Raw genomic sequence first — 20,159 nt, 5'->3', positions numbered from 1 at the left:
CTTATATCCTATTAATAAGCATTGGATTTTCAAATATTATGGCTTCGAGCATTGCTGTTCAAAGAGACATTGATTGTCGAAATGCGCATCTGGTGCAGACAAATTGGTACCAGTTATATTATCACATTTTTTGGTGGTATGAGAATGCAACTGGAAAATCCAGTATCCATACGTATACTTTTCCTATATTGAGTAGTTACGATCTATTTAAGATTGAAGATTTTTGTTAAAGGCAGCTGAGGTATTTTTGATAAGTTTTACAGGAAAATTTTACAGGGAAAACGGTACTATTTATTCTGCCATAGGCGACAATACTAACATTTTCTAAATTTACCACTTTTTATAACAAAAACCTGGATAAAACAGTTTGGTGGTGTTAGTAGTTTGTTATTCTACTTTATAAATTGATCGAAGCCAAATAGTATCATGACCAATTTCAACGGAGCTTGTTTATGTTATCGATGCCCACCGTCATTTTGCACCATTTATGAAATTTTTTAATGAGGTCAACATATCCGTTTTGCTGCCTCTAAATTGGTAATTTTAAGGAAATTTTGTAGTCTTGATTCTAATATGACGTGCTTCGTTAGCTTTGTAAACAACACTGTGATAAAATTCTAGATAAAATATACTTAGCGCAGACTGAGCGATATATGTATAATAATGGCTATTACAATATACTTCCCACTTAAATCTACATGCATTGGAACCTATTTGCAGACCACACCCTTTGCCGATTTTATTGTTTTAAAAAGTGCAATTATAAAAAGACAAAATAACTTTTATTCTTATTCGTATGCATAGTAAAAAGAAGTAATGCACAAGAGCTCGGAAAAATTAACAAAATAAAAATAAAATAAAATTCCGCGAAAGTCTATTAATCTTTTTGGCGCATTTAAGTCATTTCAAAACATGACGTCATACAAATGAAACCGCTAAAGTTAAAATATAAAACAACACGTTTAATAATTTATTGCGTCCGAAGCGCTTTTCTGGATTTACCTTCATCAGGAACGCTCAAAGCCAAACATTTGAAATCCGAAGATGTATAAGTACCGAAAATCGTTGAAGAGCTATATGTTAAAAATACCTAAAATAAATAGCCAAATTCATCTAAAGCCAACTTTGCCTGAGGGAGTTGAAACCTTAGTTTCATAATAATTTAAAAATTTAAAAACGGACAATTTTAGTAAAGTTTGTTTAATCATGTCAGTACCGAAGCACTGACTACTGAGCTGATGATACCCTCGGGGACTGATAGTCCACCAGCAGAGGTATCGACCCAGTGATGTAAAAATATAAAACAACACGTTTAATAATTTATTGCGTCCGAAGCGCTTTTCTGGATTTACCTTCATCAGGAACGCTCAAAGCCAAACATTTGAAATCCGAAGATGTATAAGTACCGAAAATCGTTGAAGAGCTATATGTTAAAAATACCTAAAATAAATAGCCAAATTCATCTAAAGCCAACTTTGCCTGAGGGAGTTGAAACCTTAGTTTCATAATAATTTAAAAATTTAAAAACGGACAATTTTAGTAAAGTTTGTTTAATCATGTCAGTACCGAAGCACTGACTACTGAGCTGATGATACCCTCGGGGACTGATAGTCCACCAGCAGAGGTATCGACCCAGTGATGTAAAAATATAAAACAACACGTTTAATAATTTATTGCGTCCGAAGCGCTTTTCTGGATTTACCTTCATCAGGAACGCTCAAAGCCAAACATTTGAAATCCGAAGATGTATAAGTACCGAAAATCGTTGAAGAGCTATATGTTAAAAATACCTAAAATAAATAGCCAAATTCATCTAAAGCCAACTTTGCCTGAGGGAGTTGAAACCTTAGTTTCATAATAATTTAAAAATTTAAAAACGGACAATTTTAGTAAAGTTTGTTTAATCATGTCAGTACCGAAGCACTGACTACTGAGCTGATGATACCCTCGGGGACTGATAGTCCACCAGCAGAGGTATCGACCCAGTGATGTAAAAATATAAAACAACACGTTTAATAATTTATTGCGTCCGAAGCGCTTTTCTGGATTTACCTTCATCAGGAACGCTCAAAGCCAAACATTTGAAATCCGAAGATGTATAAGTACCGAAAATCGTTGAAGAGCTATATGTTAAAAATACCTAAAATAAATAGCCAAATTCATCTAAAGCCAACTTTGCCTGAGGGAGTTGAAACCTTAGTTTCATAATAATTTAAAAATTTAAAAACGGACAATTTTAGTAAAGTTTGTTTAATCATGTCAGTACCGAAGCACTGACTACTGAGCTGATGATACCCTCGGGGACTGATAGTCCACCAGCAGAGGTATCGACCCAGTGATGTAAAAATATAAAACAAGTTAAAAGTTTTCTGTTACGTAAACCATCGGAATTCGTATGATATTGCAGTTATTCACGAAATAATATACGCAAGCTACATATTTATAAAAATATTTGAGCTTTATCTTACAGAGAGTAAAAAAGAACAGCCACACACGCAGCATACCCACACTCGCTTCAGTTTTTTAATGACCGTATTTGTCCTATTAGAATCGAAATAATTCATGGAAGCCATAGATTGTTGGAAATTTACACATGACCTGGGCCGTGATATTCGTTAATTTTATCCCTCGCTAACGCTCAGGATAAGATTCGAATATCACGGCCCAGGCCATGTGTAAATTTCCAACAATCTGTGGCTTCCATAAATTATTTCTTAATTCTAATAAGACGTGTTTCTTTAGCTTTGTAAACAACACTGTAATAAAATTCTCGATAAAATATACTTAGCGCAGACTCAGAGATATACATGATAATGGCTGTTAAAATATACTTCCCACGTAAATCTACATGTATTGGAACCTATTTGCGGACCCTTTGCCGATTTTATTGTTTTAAAAAGTACAATTAAAAAAAGACAAAATAACTTTTATTCTTATTCGTATGCATAATAAAAAGAGATAAACTGTAAATGGCAAAAATGTTCAACAAGTATAAGATCTACAAATGTAGTTTTTGCTGTTATCTCTAAAACTAAAACATTTAGAGCAAATCCGACATGGATGTTCATCCAGTTAGTCAAGATAAAAAGTATTTTAGATTTATGCTTGTATATGTGCAAACAATTGAAACGAAACGATTTATGCCGATTTTTTTCAAAGTTTTGCCAGTTGAAAAAAAGTTGGTCGAAAATCGAGACTTTTGTAAAATTAAGATTTAACAACTGTGGAATCTACGGAACATTGCGCGCAGGTTTCGATGATCTATATTTTCAAGTCAGAACGTGAATTTTTATAGATATGATCCACACATGCAGCATATGATTCCGGTAGTTGAAACATATGGCAGTTTGCTTTTTTCAATGAATTTGGAATACAAATTTACATTTAGGTTCTTCCTGATGCTAGTACACACATTTTGTTCGACACAAATTCCTCTTTCCTATTTAGTCATTGTTAAAGATATACTCATTTGGATCACAAATCAAATCAAATCAAGTGATCAAATATGTTTATTTCCTAATCAAAGGGCCCTTATAGGCATATCAATTACAAACAAATAAATCTTAAAAGACAAAATATAAATACATGTTTAGAAACAATATGAAATTAAACATTATGATATGATTCATATAAAAACAAAAGAACAGTATCATGATGATATATCACCAACAAACGGACAATGACTTAAACACAATCATCAGACGAGTGTCTTAGTCTGTTACATTTAATTTTCTATTATAGATCGAAGGAGTTAGTGTGATCAAATCCAATATGTGCAATATTTCTAGGATTAAGTAAAATGATAATATTTGGTGAAGAGTTATCTTTATTTTGCTGAACTGACAATGTCGTATATATATGTAACGTGGTAAGATCGTATAATGATCGTGGTAAGACTGTGCTATAATCACAGAAGAAGCGTGATAAGATTGTGTTGCAATCGAATACATCGTGGTATGGTCTTAGTGAGAACATGATGAGCGCAATAAGATGATGATAATCGTAGTGAGGTCGGAGAACAAGCGTCGTGAGAACGTGGTATTATCGTTACGAGATCGTTGTAGAAGCGTGACGAGGACGAAGTAGCGTCGTGAAACATCGAAAATCTAGATATTCATGCCGCTCATACCTCACCACGATCTGAGTTTATTTTAGATCGCAGTGAGCGTGGTGCTATCGTAGTCTAGTGTGACTGGGGCAGCTGAAATATAAATCGCACCACATATTAGATCTTGTGGTACATGTAGCTGTACTTATTTTTATTTTTATTTTTAAATTTTAAATCGAAAACAATTTGACAATTTATTTCATTTGAAGTGATCTAATTAAAAACAAATACACTTTTATGTTCAAAAGCTAAACAATCCGATTCACTGTTTACGAATTTTATTTCTATTTTTACAATCAAAAGAAAAGTTTTCCAAAGATATGTCACTTTAACTGCGGTGAAAACTGTTCCGCTCGAGTACTCCGGTTGACAATAGCTATCCTTTAACTTTGGGTTTGCAATTCGCAGGGGTCCCGACCAGTGTTTCGTGTTTGGTTATTTCAACCATGGATGAGTGGGTGGTAGGTCTCGGGCCTTTCCCTCTTCCAATATATATTTATCTTTCATGTGTCTCCATTCTTGTCTCGTCGTCTTGGTCGTGTGGGATGAATCTGCTACTGGTACAAGTTTTGAAAAATATTGTATATTAACAGCGTTCGTACAACGATTTATTAACTCCTTATTTAATTTCGAAAATTCAGCCACTGTAGTATTTTGTGTGTTAAGTTTTTTCTTAATTTCTTCTCGTTTATTTTTATTAGTATAATAACGTTCTACTCGTGCATGTTATTGGGTGATATAAATAAAGTAAAATAACAGATGTACTGAACTGCAAGGAAAATTCAAAATCTTTCGCACTTCAAATGAATGCCCAAAAACTGTCATATTCCTGACTAGATGAACTGTGTCTTTCATTCTAAAAATATTCATCTTGTGAGGAATGCTAACGTCAGAATTTATAAAGCATACTACTTTAGGGCACAATAGCGGATTGCAGGGGTTAGGTCGTAAAGGTCGTTCTCCTCACTTTGATTTGAATACAGATTTACTTTCAGTATAAATAAAGGCAAAAGTAGTAAACCGCTGTTCGAAATTCATTAAATCGATTGAGAAAAAAACCAAATCGAGGTTATAAACTAAAACTGAGAGAAACACATCAAATATAAGAGAAAACACCGACACAACAGAACACAACACTAAAATGCAACCAACACACACAGTAACGAACTATAATATAACAATGGCCATTTGCCTGGCTTCGTACAAGACATTTTAAGGAAAAAATGGTGGGTTGAACTTGGTTTTGTGGCTAGCCAAACCTTCCGATGTTATGGCAATGTTAAGTATAACACTAAAATAAGGGTAGTTTGAAAACAAAACATTAAAAAAGAGAGATAATTTCAGCTCCCCAAATGTAAACTTTCCATTTCTATGTAGCAACATTATTGCAACGCCTGCATACGGAGTGTTTATCTAAAAAATGATACGATATTCCTGGGCTTGTATTTCCTATCATGGTTTCCTTGATAGAGGGTTGCTGCTAACAAGGAAGCTATTAAACTACGAGTTCCAAATGTTGAAGTTGAAATCATCCTTTTGTAAATTTTATGGACGCCATCACGAGTTAGTTTATTGCCGATTTATGAGTTTGAATGTGTTTTTGTAAATGTGTAGCTATGGTTTGATGCAACCGTAATTTTTTTCAAGATTTCTATGTTGGGTAACGGTTGCTATTTTGGTAGTCATACACATGCCCGTTATGGTTTAATCAGTTGAAAAGCTTCTTATATTCTTAAGTTAGCTATCAAGCGAAACATAAACTAGGAATCAAAATATTGAACATATGCTTGTTTTGTTACGTTGACTTGCATATATTACAAAATCTGTCCGTTCAAAGGATATAATGCAATCACGATTTAAGATAGAAAGAAAAGTGCATGAAAGTGACGGACAAAATAATGCAATCATGTATTTTATGACATTATCTTTTAAGTCTTTTAAATGGTTATGATAAAAGCAACCAAACATTCTACTTCAATATTTTATTTGTATAGCTAATCTATTGGACCTTTCTAATCATCATTCTAGACTGGTTATACGTATGCTTATACCATCTCAGCTTTTGTTTTTTCATATTGGCATTCAATTCTGAATAACCACACTTATAGTACCACCATGCTCCAAAATTTGCAGCACAGTTTGAACTCCACGTATCATTATCTTGATCCTTTGTACTGAATTTCATGCCGTTATTTGCTCCCAGATAGTCGCCTGAAATTGGAAAAAAGCATTAGTTCTATTCTAGATTTTCATAATATTATTGCTGTTGCATTAACTTATCTATGTTTTCAGATACTTTACAAAAAATTTTCTTTTTACGTGTTGGAGATTAATTCATTTTTCCAAGTCTGTGAATTTTCGATAATAGTCCGTGTTTTTGTTAGTCTGTCCTTGTTTTATCGATTGAAAAAAAATCCTATGATTTGAAATGAAATATGTCAGTGCGTGTTCGTTAAAAAAAAGTACTTTCCAAAGCACAAAATGAATTAAACGAGTTTGATAATGATGTATTTATGTACACGTAAATTTTATCCTTCATATGCATTCAGATATTTTCATGTTAGTGAATTCGAACCGATACAGACTTAATTCAGTAAGGGATGTAAAATAATCTTTATATGAGCTCAGACATGTTGGACTGAGACGTACGTACAGAGTTATTAAAGTGGATAAATGTGTATTATATTTACAGAAAATATATACTTAATGTTTCATATACGCAGCTGAGGGTCGTATACATTTTTAACACCAGTGTAAACTTCCGTACAGACCTAACTGCATACATTTCTTATATAGCGTTTGATTACTTTTTTATTCTATCTATCTTTGTATTTTCGCACTCAGTCGCACCTATTACGTGCCGTTGCATGCGTGGCTTTTCTTAAAATTTAAAACAAATGTTATGTTACGTATTGGTGATCAGAAAAAAAATTATATAACAGTGATTTAATTAATTTGTTTACAGTGGTTATGCTAACTTGTTTGTCTGATTAAATGAGATGATCTGAAGGGTAGATGTGGGTGTATAATCTCCTAGAAAACCACTAGTCTTTTTTGTATTTTCTTAATTGTAATGTATGCTACTGTAGCCTAGGGGTTTGAGCATATTAATTTTGAGACAGAGCTGGTATTGTGATATCTATTACATGTATAGCGGGCAGCTCTTTGTTGGATAACCTCAATTTTATTGATTTTATATTTGTTGTTAGGGTCCAAGACACAGAAGCTATACACAAGTCTAACTAACGACGTATATGGCAAAACAATATAGGGGTCAATGTGCTTCTTTTCGAGATATTAGCCATTGACATTTTGGCGGGAAAATGTTCTCACTTGATTTTTCATAGCTTTATCATTGACAGGTTAAAGGTCTCAAAAGCTATTAAAACATAAATAAGATTTTTTACAAATTGCTTACAAATTGCTTATAATTAATTATACATGCAAAAGATTTATAAAAAGAACAATAGGATTAATGGGCAAAACATGTGAAGGCATTCATCAAGAGGACAAAACCAGAAGATTTCGAAAATCTGACAAAAATTCCAAAACATGACAAGCGAAAATCATCATGAAGTTCCATTGCACTATTTTGTGCGGATAAAATAAGAATTTGTTAGAACCTTTATTTGTTTGAATTTGTTTACAGTGGTTGTTATGCTAACTTGTTCTGCTGTCTGATTGAATGAGATGATCTGAAGGGTAGATGTGGGTGTATAATCTCCTAGAAAACCACTAGTCTTGTTTGTATTTTCTTAATTGTAATGTATGCTACTGTAGCCTAGGGGTTTGAGCATATTAATTTTGAGTCAGAGATCTATTACATGTATAGCGGACAGCTCTTTGTTGGACCACCTCAATTTTATTGATTTGATATTTGTTGTTAGGGTCCAAGACACAGAAGCTATACACAAGTCTAGCTAACGACGTATATGGCCTTTTTTTACACCATCAACTTTGCTTTGTATTGTCAAATATTATCTATTAATTTTTTTTTAAATGTAGAAAATTTGAAAAAAAACTATTATTAAGGGAATGATTGGAAATATTTTTCGGACATTTTGGGATTTTTTATGCCCTGGTGAACAATGATGGGATGTCATTTATATCCAGGTATTTAACCAATCAGATTGTAAAATTCTTGTTAAATGGAAATATTTTTTTTTTTCATTCTAGAAATGGAAATCTAGAAGAATATTCAATTGCAAATGTGAAGAGGAGTCTGATCAAACGTATGTTATGCCTGGTCACACAGTCATAAAGCACCAACATCATGAACAAAGATAAAAAGGTGAACGCAAATTATAAAAATATTAATTATTATTAATTATTATTAAATCAAAATGGTCGTATTGAAACTGACAGTTTATTTATTTCGTTTTAATTTTAATACATTGGACAAATCCCCGACTTTTTCATCAGGTCATTTATCAGTACTTGAATTCAAGGGGACAAAAGAGACTACATTTTCAAACCATCCTCTTTCCAAGTATATGTCAGCATTTCTGTAGAAAATAAGTGTACCGATAAGTAAAATTAACTATTAATCACATTAACTGAAAGTTTTTTACGAACCAAATATTTGAAAGCTACTGTACCTGCGGTTCCATGGTAACCACCAACACTTATTCTATATTTTGTTTTTGCATCCCCAACAGAAAATTTGCTGTAAACTGCAAACGTCTTCTTGTTATTTGTATCTACCAAATCTATTCTCAGTTCATACGTGCCCTTCATGGTTATGTAATTCAGATACTTATTGCCTGAAACGTTATTTTGAAAAAATGTTTCACTATACAATTATGTCAACAAAACCATTCGACATTCTATCTGTTTTGGTTGTATTTTGGTTATAATAGATTAAAACAAAGTCTGCAATAACTCTGTTTTCAAAATGGAGTTCGACTCTGTTCCAGTTGGGCTCATGTTCTCTTGTTTTTCCTTTTCTGTATAGAGCTTTTGAATATTGTTGCTGTTGGTATTTTAAGTAATGGTGATTTCTATTTTTCTTCCCACTTTTTTTTTTCAAAATATTCAGTTATTTTTTTCATTTTTAAAATACTCATAAATTTATGCTCTAAAGATTTTATCCTGTGCATTCCAGACACTGAACATCATTTAAGCATTTTTTTTTTTTTAATTTAATATGGTACAAATGTTTTTTTTTTTGCCTAACGATACGTATCGTTAGGCAAAAAAACAACAACATTTGTACTATATTGAAACCGGAAGTAAACCATGGGCCAATGGCCCAACGACTTTTTCCGTATTAGCCTCCGAAAAGTAATAATAACTTATTATATATTGATTTATATCGACAGGGCAACACATTCAGTAAGAAATTAATATCTGTATATGATATGATACCATTATCATTATGTCATGACGTTTATTTCATTGATATAATCCTAGTTAGGACATAATTGTAACCGTATACATAAAAAGAAGCATAAGTCTTCTCACCTACAGTGACAAACAAAAAGTTTGATTCTGTTTTGAATAAAAAAGGATATAAGAAGTAGTAATTTATATCCAAACTATTGATTCTCTCCAAGTGAAGGACATACATATTTGCAATGTGAAAAATATTTACCCAGCCAAAACTCCTTACTAACATCACCAAAGCCATCTTCAAAATCTTTCCAATGCTTTTCAAAGTCAGTACTTCCATCAATTCTTCTCTGAATAACCTATGAAAAATTATGAAATATAAAACAGAAATTATGTTTTTTTTTCATATCAAAAGCAAGTTTGAACAAATTGAAGTGAAGTCCTAAAGTGATTAGTATAATTTATGACATTGGCCACAACTGACGAGGCTACGTAATCAGCACCTCAATAGGAACAAAAGCCGTGAGGAGAATATACTTGTTTTTTTTAAGAACTTAATCCTTTGTGCTAGCCATGAAAGAAAACCTGGATATGACGCAATCAAAGTACAGTCAACAACAAAAAACTATATTGATTGTTTTCAATCTAGCAATAAAACAAATGGTTTCAATGCCATAATCTCGTCTGCGTTCCTTGTTTATTGTATTATCGAAAACAATGTTACACAATATTTTCTTTTGCAACGAACCCTTTTTGTAGAGGAGTAATTTTTGAATGGCCTTTTTGGTATCTTTTCACTTTTATATACCCATTTTCATCCAAACGATACGTGAGGTTGAATAATTCCTTTATTGGGTATGTTTGAAGAATAGATAGCTTAAAATGAATTGTATTAAAACAGGAAAAACACACTGCTCATATTAATTTTGCCGATGGAAAATGTAAAATTACTTTCCAGAGAATTGCATAATTTATGAACTGTAATACTGTTGATGAAAGGAGGAAAGAAGTAAAGACACTTTATTATATCGAATCGATTAACATTCAAAGGATACATCGATAATAAACCTACTGTCCATCCTCCTCCGTCGGTTTTCATATCACAGTAGACTTTGATTTTGTCGGACTTAGATTTTTGTGGATATATAGAGTAAACTCCACTTCCTTTACGACTCCCTTTAAAACCACTACAGTCCATAACTCTTTTAGACTCACAAGTTCCTAAAGCGAAAACGTTTGATCTGTTACTATGGAATCAGATGAAAATGTCCATGTGAATCAACTAAACTTATCTTCTGAGGGATGTGTTTACTTATCTCCAAATGATCCACAACACAAAATATATACAGTTATAAGTTTTGTAGAAAGAAATAAAGAAAATAACTGTTGTTTTTGACAGAACGAAAAATGACATCACGGTTCCTTATTTCATTTATGAACAAACATTCCTCTCACTGACATGTATTGAAAATGTTATTGAATATTTTGAAGTTTACAAAAATGCTCAAAGTACTTAAATTGATGTTGTAAACATGATACTGTTTTATGCGTTGTTTCTTTTGATTCTATATAGCAACGTCTAAATAGTCAAATTAGACATATTTGTGATTTTTCTAGATAAAAAGTGTAAGCTGACTAAAAATACCATTCGAACTTACTTCCTACGTCTCTCTTCAAAAGCTTTGCTATTTTCAAAACGTCAAGTTGGCCTTTGGATTCTGAAAGACAAAATTATGATCACTGATAACGAACTTAATAATATTTAGAGCTTGAAATCAACAGGCTAGGTACATTGGACTTTTTTTCAGTAATACGGTATTTAATGTGGTTTTAATCAATTGCTTTCTTCATTTTGGTTCTATTGCTTGTTCCTTAATATCTCTGTCAATATAATGGAATTTGATGTGAGTGTCATACAAGTCAGAAGTTTAGCTAGCTATAAAACCAGGGTTTAAATATAGCTCAACATGCAGACTTCTAATACGTTCAGGTATTTCACATCCAATTTTTTATGGTAATATTCTTTATAAAGCACAAAGGTGTCAGTATTCACCTCAGAAACTTACAAAACCTTTGAATAGACTTATTAAGAAGGGATATAATTACGATACTGTTGTCAAGTCATTAAAGATTGCATATTTTGGCGTTAATATTGAGTCACTGATAAGGTCTTTGCATCGGAACTAAACACATTTATTCTAAAAACAGTTGTTGGCATGACACGGGTTATGTTCTTCTCATATATGTTATGATGGTATGATACTAAACCCCTAACGGGAAGGATTGTGCCTGATGTTCATATGATGAAATCATAATCTTTCAGTCAGTTTAATTGAAGTCTGGAGCTGGCATGTCAGTTAACTGCTAGTAGTCTGTAGTTATTTATGTATTATTGTCATTTTGTTTATTTTCTTTGGTTACATCTTCTGACATCAGACTCGGATTTCTCTTGAACTGAATTTTAATGTGCGTATTGTTATGCGTTTACTTTACTACATTGGTTAGAGGTATAGGGGGAGGGTTGAGATCTCACAAACATGTTTAACCCCGCCGCATTTTTGCGCCTGTCCCAAGTCAGGAGCCTCTGGCCTTTGTTAGTCTTGTATTATTTTAATTTTAGTTTCTTGTGTACAATTTGGAAATTAGTATGGCGTTCATTATCACTGGACTAGTATATATTTGTTTAGGGGCCAGCTGAAGGACGCCTCCGGGTGCGGGAATTTCTCGCTACATTGAAGACCTGTTGGTGACCCTCTGCTGTTGTTTTTTGTTTTTTATTTGGTCGGGTTGTTGTCTCTTTGACACATTCCCCATTTCCATTCTCAATTTTATTTAATCCATAAGAAAATAACTGTACAAAGTCGGGAATATATATGACGGTGAATATCAATTCGTTTGATGTGTTTCGGCTTTTGATATTTCCATCTGATTAACATGATTGTGGACTATTCGTTCTGATTTTTCGGTATTCTGGAATTTTGTGATTTTATTTTTTTTTTTCGTTTTTATTCAGGAATACTATTAAAAGAATTTATGCTGAGACAGACTTTTGTTTGAAATAAAGGAAACAGTAGTATACCGCTGTTCGAAAGTCATAAATAGATTGAGAAAAAAAAATCCGGCTTACAAACTAAAACCGAGGGAAACATATTAACTATAAGGAAAACAAAGAAACAACAGAAACCCTTAAGGTTGTACCTAACACTACAGAGAGATAACTCTGTAAACGTTTTAATTACGTTGTGTTGTTAAGGGAATATTAAGCTTCTCAATGATCAAAATAAGTGTTTGTCAAACTGCTATATAACCAGTGTAATGTTTCTGATAAAACGGTTGGTTCAAATTTTTTGAAATTTTTATATTTTTGTAAAAGGGTCAAAGTAAATACTTTGTCAAAATTTTAAGAAAATTAAACGACCCAAATTAATTTTAGCTAAAGTGTTGGGTACCACCTTAAGTGCAACAAAAACAAAATACAAAAAAGAACCACACGACAATATAGCACACTCAGGAAGAAACTATAAAGTATAGCAATATAACACTAAAAGAACAACATTGCATGACAGGACTACAGTACAAATAAATGCAAGAACATTCAGGACGGTGAAATACACCAATAAGAAATAAATACACAATGATAAATTTTGACATCCTAATAGTCAAAGATACCAGGCTTATAATTGAACACGCCAGAAGTCTCATCTACACAAGACTCATCAGTGACCTTTAGATCAAAATAATAAGAAAGCAAAACAAGTATAAAGTTTAACAGCATTAATGACCCCAAAATTTCAAAAAGTTGTGCCAAATATGGCTAAGGTAATCTATACCTGGGATAAGAAAATCCTTAATATTTAGAATAATTCATACTTTTGCAATCAGTGAATTTACAAAAAAACAATCAGTATGTACATTGATTATACTTTTAAGTAAGTATTCATACCTTCAACAACCCACTTGATTTCTTCTCTTAGTTGTCTCTTCTTTTTCACCACTTCTTTATAAATACCGATATCTAAAAAAAGTATCTTATAGTTTTTTTCCAGTCAATTAATATTGAACAGATTTTTGTGATTCGCGTTTTACATGGTAAATATTTAACTAAATTCAAAAATGTTTTTAAGAGTTGTATCTCTATATTTTATTTTTCTGAAAATATGAAAAGCACGTTGTTGAACTTTGAAATACTCTTACTTGTCTTTAATATGCATCATTAAGGTGTCGAACAGCGTCGATATTTGGGGTAACTTCATAAAAGAGTACAGTCTTTTCTCTATATTGAATCAGTTTTTCTACATTTTTAAAAGTTAAATTGTCTTTAAAAATGATTTTTTATATGTTTTTAATTAATAAGATGTATTTTAGAGCAAAATCATAATATTATTTCTATTCAATAAACTTGTGAATAATAGTTAGGCTACATTGTAAAAATAAAGTTCAATTGTAGTTAAAGATATGAAATGTAAGAATGCAAATTTGATGAAATCGTTAGTCCTGGTTAAACATGTTAAAAAATATATATATCCTCATTTTTTTTATTTCTTATTTTGCGAATAATTTGTAATATTGTTTAGTATGTAAAAACATTTTTTCATAACAAAGTCAGTATAACATATATATTTTGATTTTGTTTCTTTCTGTTTTTTAGCACGTTTGACTGCTATGTAGCCTTTAATTGTCAGTCTTCTATTGTCTAGAGTTTCAATTGGCATTTGATGACCAACTGGTTCATGTCATAATCAGATAAGTGTGAAAGCAATTGCAATGCACATATATATAACCTTTCATGTCAGTGTTGAACTTTATCTATGTGAGTATATACATCTATGATGGATTTAATGAATTGTGTATTAGCTAATGGATGATGTTTTTCTGAGTGTCGGTTGTGGACATATGTAAATGCTGTTTTATCTCAAGAAAGAAAACGCCAAATATCTTTAGCGTATATTACCTTGTTTTATCGCTGAAGTCAAAACCATAGTCGTAATGCTTTACTTACTGTTAATAATAGCTTGGGTTTCTTTCATCATATCTTTCAAGCTTTCTGCCGAGTTTTTCATGCATGCACCTAAAACGAGTTCAAACACAAAGCTGGTTATTTCCGTAATTTTGTCTCAGAGGAATATTGTTTTGGTTATCAAAAAATACAAAAAGACTCTGAATGAATATACAAACAAGACATTAAGAGCAATATTAACTCTACTTTATTTTGTCATTTGATTTTGCCATGTCATTATTGGCTTTCCGATTGAATTTTCCTCGGAGTTCAGTATATTTTGTGATTTTACTTTTTATACAATGATAACATGTTTCATTTTGAGTTCGGAACATTGATTGTAAACATTATAATGAATAGTAAGGCCTTAGGATACTATAGATATGTTATAATTATAGAACGCCTGTATCATTTTATGTGAATATACTGTTACACGGATTCTTTTAAATAAAATTTCAAATCATACGTCAAGACGAAATAAAACTCATGATTAATACTCCTACGATGATTGGATTGAATTATGAAAAAAAGAATACCTTCCAAAATGCGCATTAGTTCATCTGTTTTTCCGTCGTTGTTTGAAATCTCTTTCTCTCGTAATCCTTAAATTGGAAGAAGCATATACACATTATTTCACCCTCATTGAAAATCAGCTAACTAGTGAAAATAGTAAATATAATACATAGTAAGCGGTTATTACATCGTAGCAGCATTGTGAATATAAAAGGAAGGAAACAACATAGACACACTGAAATCTGACACAATTGTTATATTCTATATTGGCTGTCCGTTTTAAAGGTAAGACATCAAGCCTTCCTAAACGAAAATGATAAACCGGCTGTATCTTTGAAATAAATCATACGTATCACCCACCAATTTCTGTTAAAATGTCTATGTACCAAGTAAGAAATATGACAGTTGTTATGTACAATCCGTGTCTATGTATGTTGGCGTTTGCTTTTGTTGCAGTTAAGTGTTTCTCTTTTCCTCTCATAGTTGATTTGTTTCCCTCAGTTTTAGTTTGTTACCCGGATGGGTATATGCTTACTCGAATTACGACTATTGAACAACGGTACACTTTCATTGCCTTTATATACACAAATTTTAAGAATCTATTGTCAAAGTACAAGTACTGTTCCCGGTTTCATTTGGTATTTTGAACCCCAAAGATAATTTACCCCAGGTTCACCAGTCGAATCAAATGTTTTCATTCTAGATAATTATTAGAACATTGTACGCTATTTCAAATTTATTGTAGATTGAAAATCAGACATACAAAAGAGGGAGGTCAATTTTCCATGATAGGTTAAACAAATATCTCCTAAAGTATTTACCGACAAAATTTTATTTAAAATCTTTTAAAGCATTATAACTAGACCCTGTAGCTTGAATACTTTGATTATTTGAAATCCTGGTATATAAAGGGAGGTAAGTTTGACATGGTAAAAGAAGGGACAGGGGTCAAATTAAGATGGATAATAAAAATAACCAACAGACATCGTTTCCAATATGTTGCAGATGTACCATATATTAATAAGAGTATTAAAACTATGAAAATTAGTTTCAAATAATTTTATTTTTGAAGTTTCATTGTATATAGGTTAAAGGGTTTAATTAACCATTGTCAAGGGGTCAAAATTCAATAAGTTAGCTAAGCAAAAGTTTCCATAAATCTTGATTAATTTTTACTGGAGGTGCATAACGTTTGGGTCTACACTCAGGCTAAGTAAAAATTTTAAACATCTTTTCCAGCTTTTTCAAATACATCACTACTGATTAAAGTACTATTATATGTAGAGGAGCTGACATTTATGAATTTTAGGTGTATTTTTAGGTGTTCAAAATACCATGGCCAGGTAGAAATTTTGGATCTTTAATAACAACATGTTATACACATAACATATTTGTATTATCATGTTAGAAAATGATCATCACTAAAATAGACTAAACTGTAATAATTTAGAGAGACAAATAAGAGATTACTTAGAAGTTATAAAGGTGATAAACAATGTCAATACATAGAATCTAACTTTCAAGACCATTGTATTATTTGTGAAGCTTATATGAAATATGTATCAACCACTTCTTGGTATCTTCCGTTGAACTTTTCAGAAAAACGACGAGATGTCCTATTGTGACACACCCCTAGTTTATTAACTTTCTGCTCAGACACTGGTGACGTTTTAACGGTCTGAGTAGCAGCTGCAAGCTCCTGAATACCAAATGAGTTGGGAAATGGTTATCCCATATGCTGGTTAAGTTACATTGCGTCTACGATAAACAATCCAAACTTATGAGCTTAGTCATTTTCACTTTCGATCATAAAGAGTTTTATTTTCATCGGTTAATTTCAAATGGATTTCTCAGTGGAACAAGGAAATGTAGTTTATGTTTGTTTTGCCTTTTATTTAATGCTTGTTTTTCGTTTCTTTTTTAATATATATCATTTGTTCACAAGTAGTTTACAAACGTTGTTATATTTTCTTCTTTAATTCGTGAATATCATTATAGAATATAAATTTTCTGCCAAAAATTATCCGTATATAAACATAAACTGTTTGTCGCCACAAGAGATCAACCAACGGCAACAATTTGAGGTTCACAATTGTAGCAAATTAAGAAATTCCGTTTGATTGAAGTAGTTGGCATCGTATTTTTTTAAAACTAATTTCTTAAGTCATCAACGAATATGTCATAAATAAGGCATTTGTAACTGCGTTAATGATACTGTCAGAGACTTCTCGAAATAGTGTTTTACATGTCTTAGTAAATGAAATTCAAAATTGATTTGAAATGCCATCAAATATACTTATCTTAAAAATGGAACTCTAAACGATGTAAAACATTTTTAGCCATTTTATCGGGTTCACTACTTGAGACATTCAATAGATCTATCAGTGGGTAAATGTTCACTTTGTGCTATCATTTTTTCTTGATAACATTCTCAACCAATACAAAAATCACATTGCTTTTATCTTTCAATGTGAGTTATCAAGGAGAGTTCTTTAGATTTTGTGTTCAGGGTGGAATTTTCTAACATGTGATGTAGTGAAACAAACAATATCATTACATAACATGTAACAATTATTGAATATTTTCATCTTGACATTGAACGTTTTGAATTGGTCAGGCCATTGAAATATTGTTTAATCAAATATGCCTGCACATATCAAGTATATCTCCCATGATAGGTCATATTTCTTTTTTTTGTCTGGATTTTGTTGAAGGAAAGTTGTTGCTAAACGTGAATCTACTAAACAAAGTGTTTCACGTGGTTATTTAAAATCATCTCTTCGACCATTTAACGTACGCAATCATGATTTGATTGATGTTAATTTAATACTTGTATTTGCTTAATAGATGACCGCGAACATGTTCCAATTGACAGAATCACTATTACATTTTCTTCGATTGTGACTTCATCGAAAGCGACCTAACACCAATGTTTACTTGCTATTAGTAACACGACTGATTCAAGTAAACGTACACGATAGATTACCCTTATAGGTCTTATAGGAATTCCAAATTACGGATGTTGAAGTTCCCGTCTTTAGTCTCTGTGAAAGGGTTTGGTTTTATCTTTTGTTGTTTGCCTCCCTGTTAATTATTGTATTTGATTGTTATTGTCTGTTTTCAGACATATTGTTTGATCCACTAGTTTCTACATAAGGAAATTCCTTGCCAAGTCAGGAATATGACAGTTGCTTTCATTTCATTTAATGTGTTTGAGCTTTTGACATGCAATTTGTCATTTGATAAATGATTTTAGGTTTTGAAGCTTCCTTGATGTGTTATTTTACTTTTCCCTCATTATAATTTACCTGTTTCTTTTTATAATTAGTTCACAAGGTATTTACACATAATACATAATTTAAAGCATGCTAATAGGGACAAATCTATTTTTTCAGCTGATGGTATTACCCCATGATGTGTCTGATGTAGACGAAACGCGCGTCTGGCGTACGAAATTATAATCCTGGTACCTTTGATAACTATTTACACCCCTGGGTCGATGCCACTGCTGGTGGATGTTTCGTCCCCGAGGGTATCACCAGCCCAGTAGTCAACATTTCGGTGTTGACATGAATATCAATAATGTGGCAATTTTTATAAATTTCCTGTTTACAAAACTTTAAATTTTACGAAAAACTAAGGATTTTCTTATCCCAGCCATAGATTACCTTAGCCGTATTTGGCATCACTTTTGGGAATTTTGGATCCTTATTGCTCTTCAACTTTGTTCTTGTTTGGCTTTATAGATATTTTGGTATGAGCGTCACTGATGAGTCTGATGAAGACGAAACGCGCGTCTGGCGTACTAAATTATAATCCTGGTACCTTTGATAACTATCAATTTACATCCTAATTCAATAATTATTTTTTATGCCTAGCCAGTCAAGAATGTGATACTTAATTGTCATTCTGTCAGTTTGATAACATATTATTTCATATCGGTTGAGAATAAGATTCTCTTATTGGATAAAAAGGGGTCACATGACATTCATTATTCTTCAGTAAGAAATTCCATCGGTCATTAACAGAACAAAACGGCCCAGAAAACCGGTCGTCAACAAACTTTTTCATGATAATGACCGGTGGGGCGTGGTTTCCGTCTGATAATGACCGTTTGGGCGTGGTTTCCGTCTGATAATGACCGTTGGGGCGTGGTTTCTCTGTTAATGACCGGTGGGGCGCGGTTTCTCTGTTTAGAGAGATGTACCTTTTATAAAACATGTTCCTATTTGTAATATTATATTTAAGTTGTTGAATTGTTTATCATATGTTTTTGTTTATTATAAAATTAAAGAGAACTTGATTAAGTATATAAACTGAAAAATTGCACTAAAATGAATGGCAGTATTACTACGACTGGTCTTCACTCTTTGTCATAGAAATCGTACAACTACTCGAGTTTGCTTTAGGCATTTTGAATTTATGAGAATTTTCCAAAACATAGTTTCTCAATGAAATAAACATAATAGTTCTTGAAAAACTGGTCATTATCGTGATACAATGACTGCCCGTAGGACAGTGGTATTGACTGCGACAGCGATAATGACCTCGCCTTCGGCTCAGTCATTATCACTATCTTAGTCAATACCACTGTCTTGTGGGCAGTCCATATATCACGATAATGACCAGTTTTTCAAGAACTATTATATAAATACAATGTTTGATTTTGACAGTTTTATGGACTTCACCCTTTTTAAACTTTCTTTGAGTTTGTTATTTTTTGTTATTTAAAATTCTTTAATGGTATTACAAAAAACAAATCTAAACCAAATTATAAATAATAAAGACGACATTACCTCTTATGTTTTCCTCTTGATAACATAACATGGTTGCCGCTAGACTGATAACGCACAGACCAAATAACATTGTCATGTTGACTAAAAAAATTGGTTTCCAAGACTGAATATATTTTTGTTATCATTTGTATACGTGGGATGCGTGTTAGTGAAATTAGATATGTATTATTTCTTTTATAAAACATATGTTACCATATAAAGTTATATTTGTAAAGATATACGCGTTAAAGCTTTTCATTTAGATTCAAAATAATTTGAAATGAAAGAAATATATAATAGAAATTAAAAATAGTACGTATAGTTATCATTTTTAAAAAGATAAAGTCAGGAAAAGGGAATGTGCAAGTACACAGCCACGCCCGATCAGAATGTAAAAGTAGGACCACGCTCTCGACACTTTGTGAACCCCTGCAAC

General features: G+C 32.0%; 1 protein-coding gene across 1 annotated transcript; it reads right to left on the bottom strand.

Annotated features, from left to right (window-relative positions):
* Positions 1-6,087: 6,087 nt before the first annotated feature.
* Positions 6,088-19,851, bottom strand: LOC143054776 (fibrinogen-like protein A). Its single transcript, XM_076227826.1, has 9 exons — positions 19,745-19,851; positions 14,972-15,037; positions 14,439-14,507; positions 13,383-13,454; positions 11,098-11,157; positions 10,512-10,660; positions 9,702-9,798; positions 8,707-8,871; positions 6,088-6,319 (listed from the first exon to the last, which is right to left on the bottom strand). Exons 1-9 carry the CDS (start codon positions 19,818-19,820, stop codon positions 6,108-6,110), a joined length of 966 nt encoding a protein of 321 aa, XP_076083941.1. The 5' UTR covers positions 19,821-19,851; the 3' UTR covers positions 6,088-6,107.
* Positions 19,852-20,159: the final 308 nt, after the last annotated feature.

The sequence above is a fragment of the Mytilus galloprovincialis genome, chromosome 12 (assembly GCF_965363235.1).
Source record: "Mytilus galloprovincialis chromosome 12, xbMytGall1.hap1.1, whole genome shotgun sequence".
In the NCBI taxonomy this organism is placed as follows: Eukaryota; Metazoa; Mollusca; class Bivalvia; order Mytilida; family Mytilidae; genus Mytilus; species Mytilus galloprovincialis.
The sequence above is the reverse complement of the archived record's forward strand: the minus strand, read 5'-3'. Positions and strand labels throughout refer to the sequence as shown.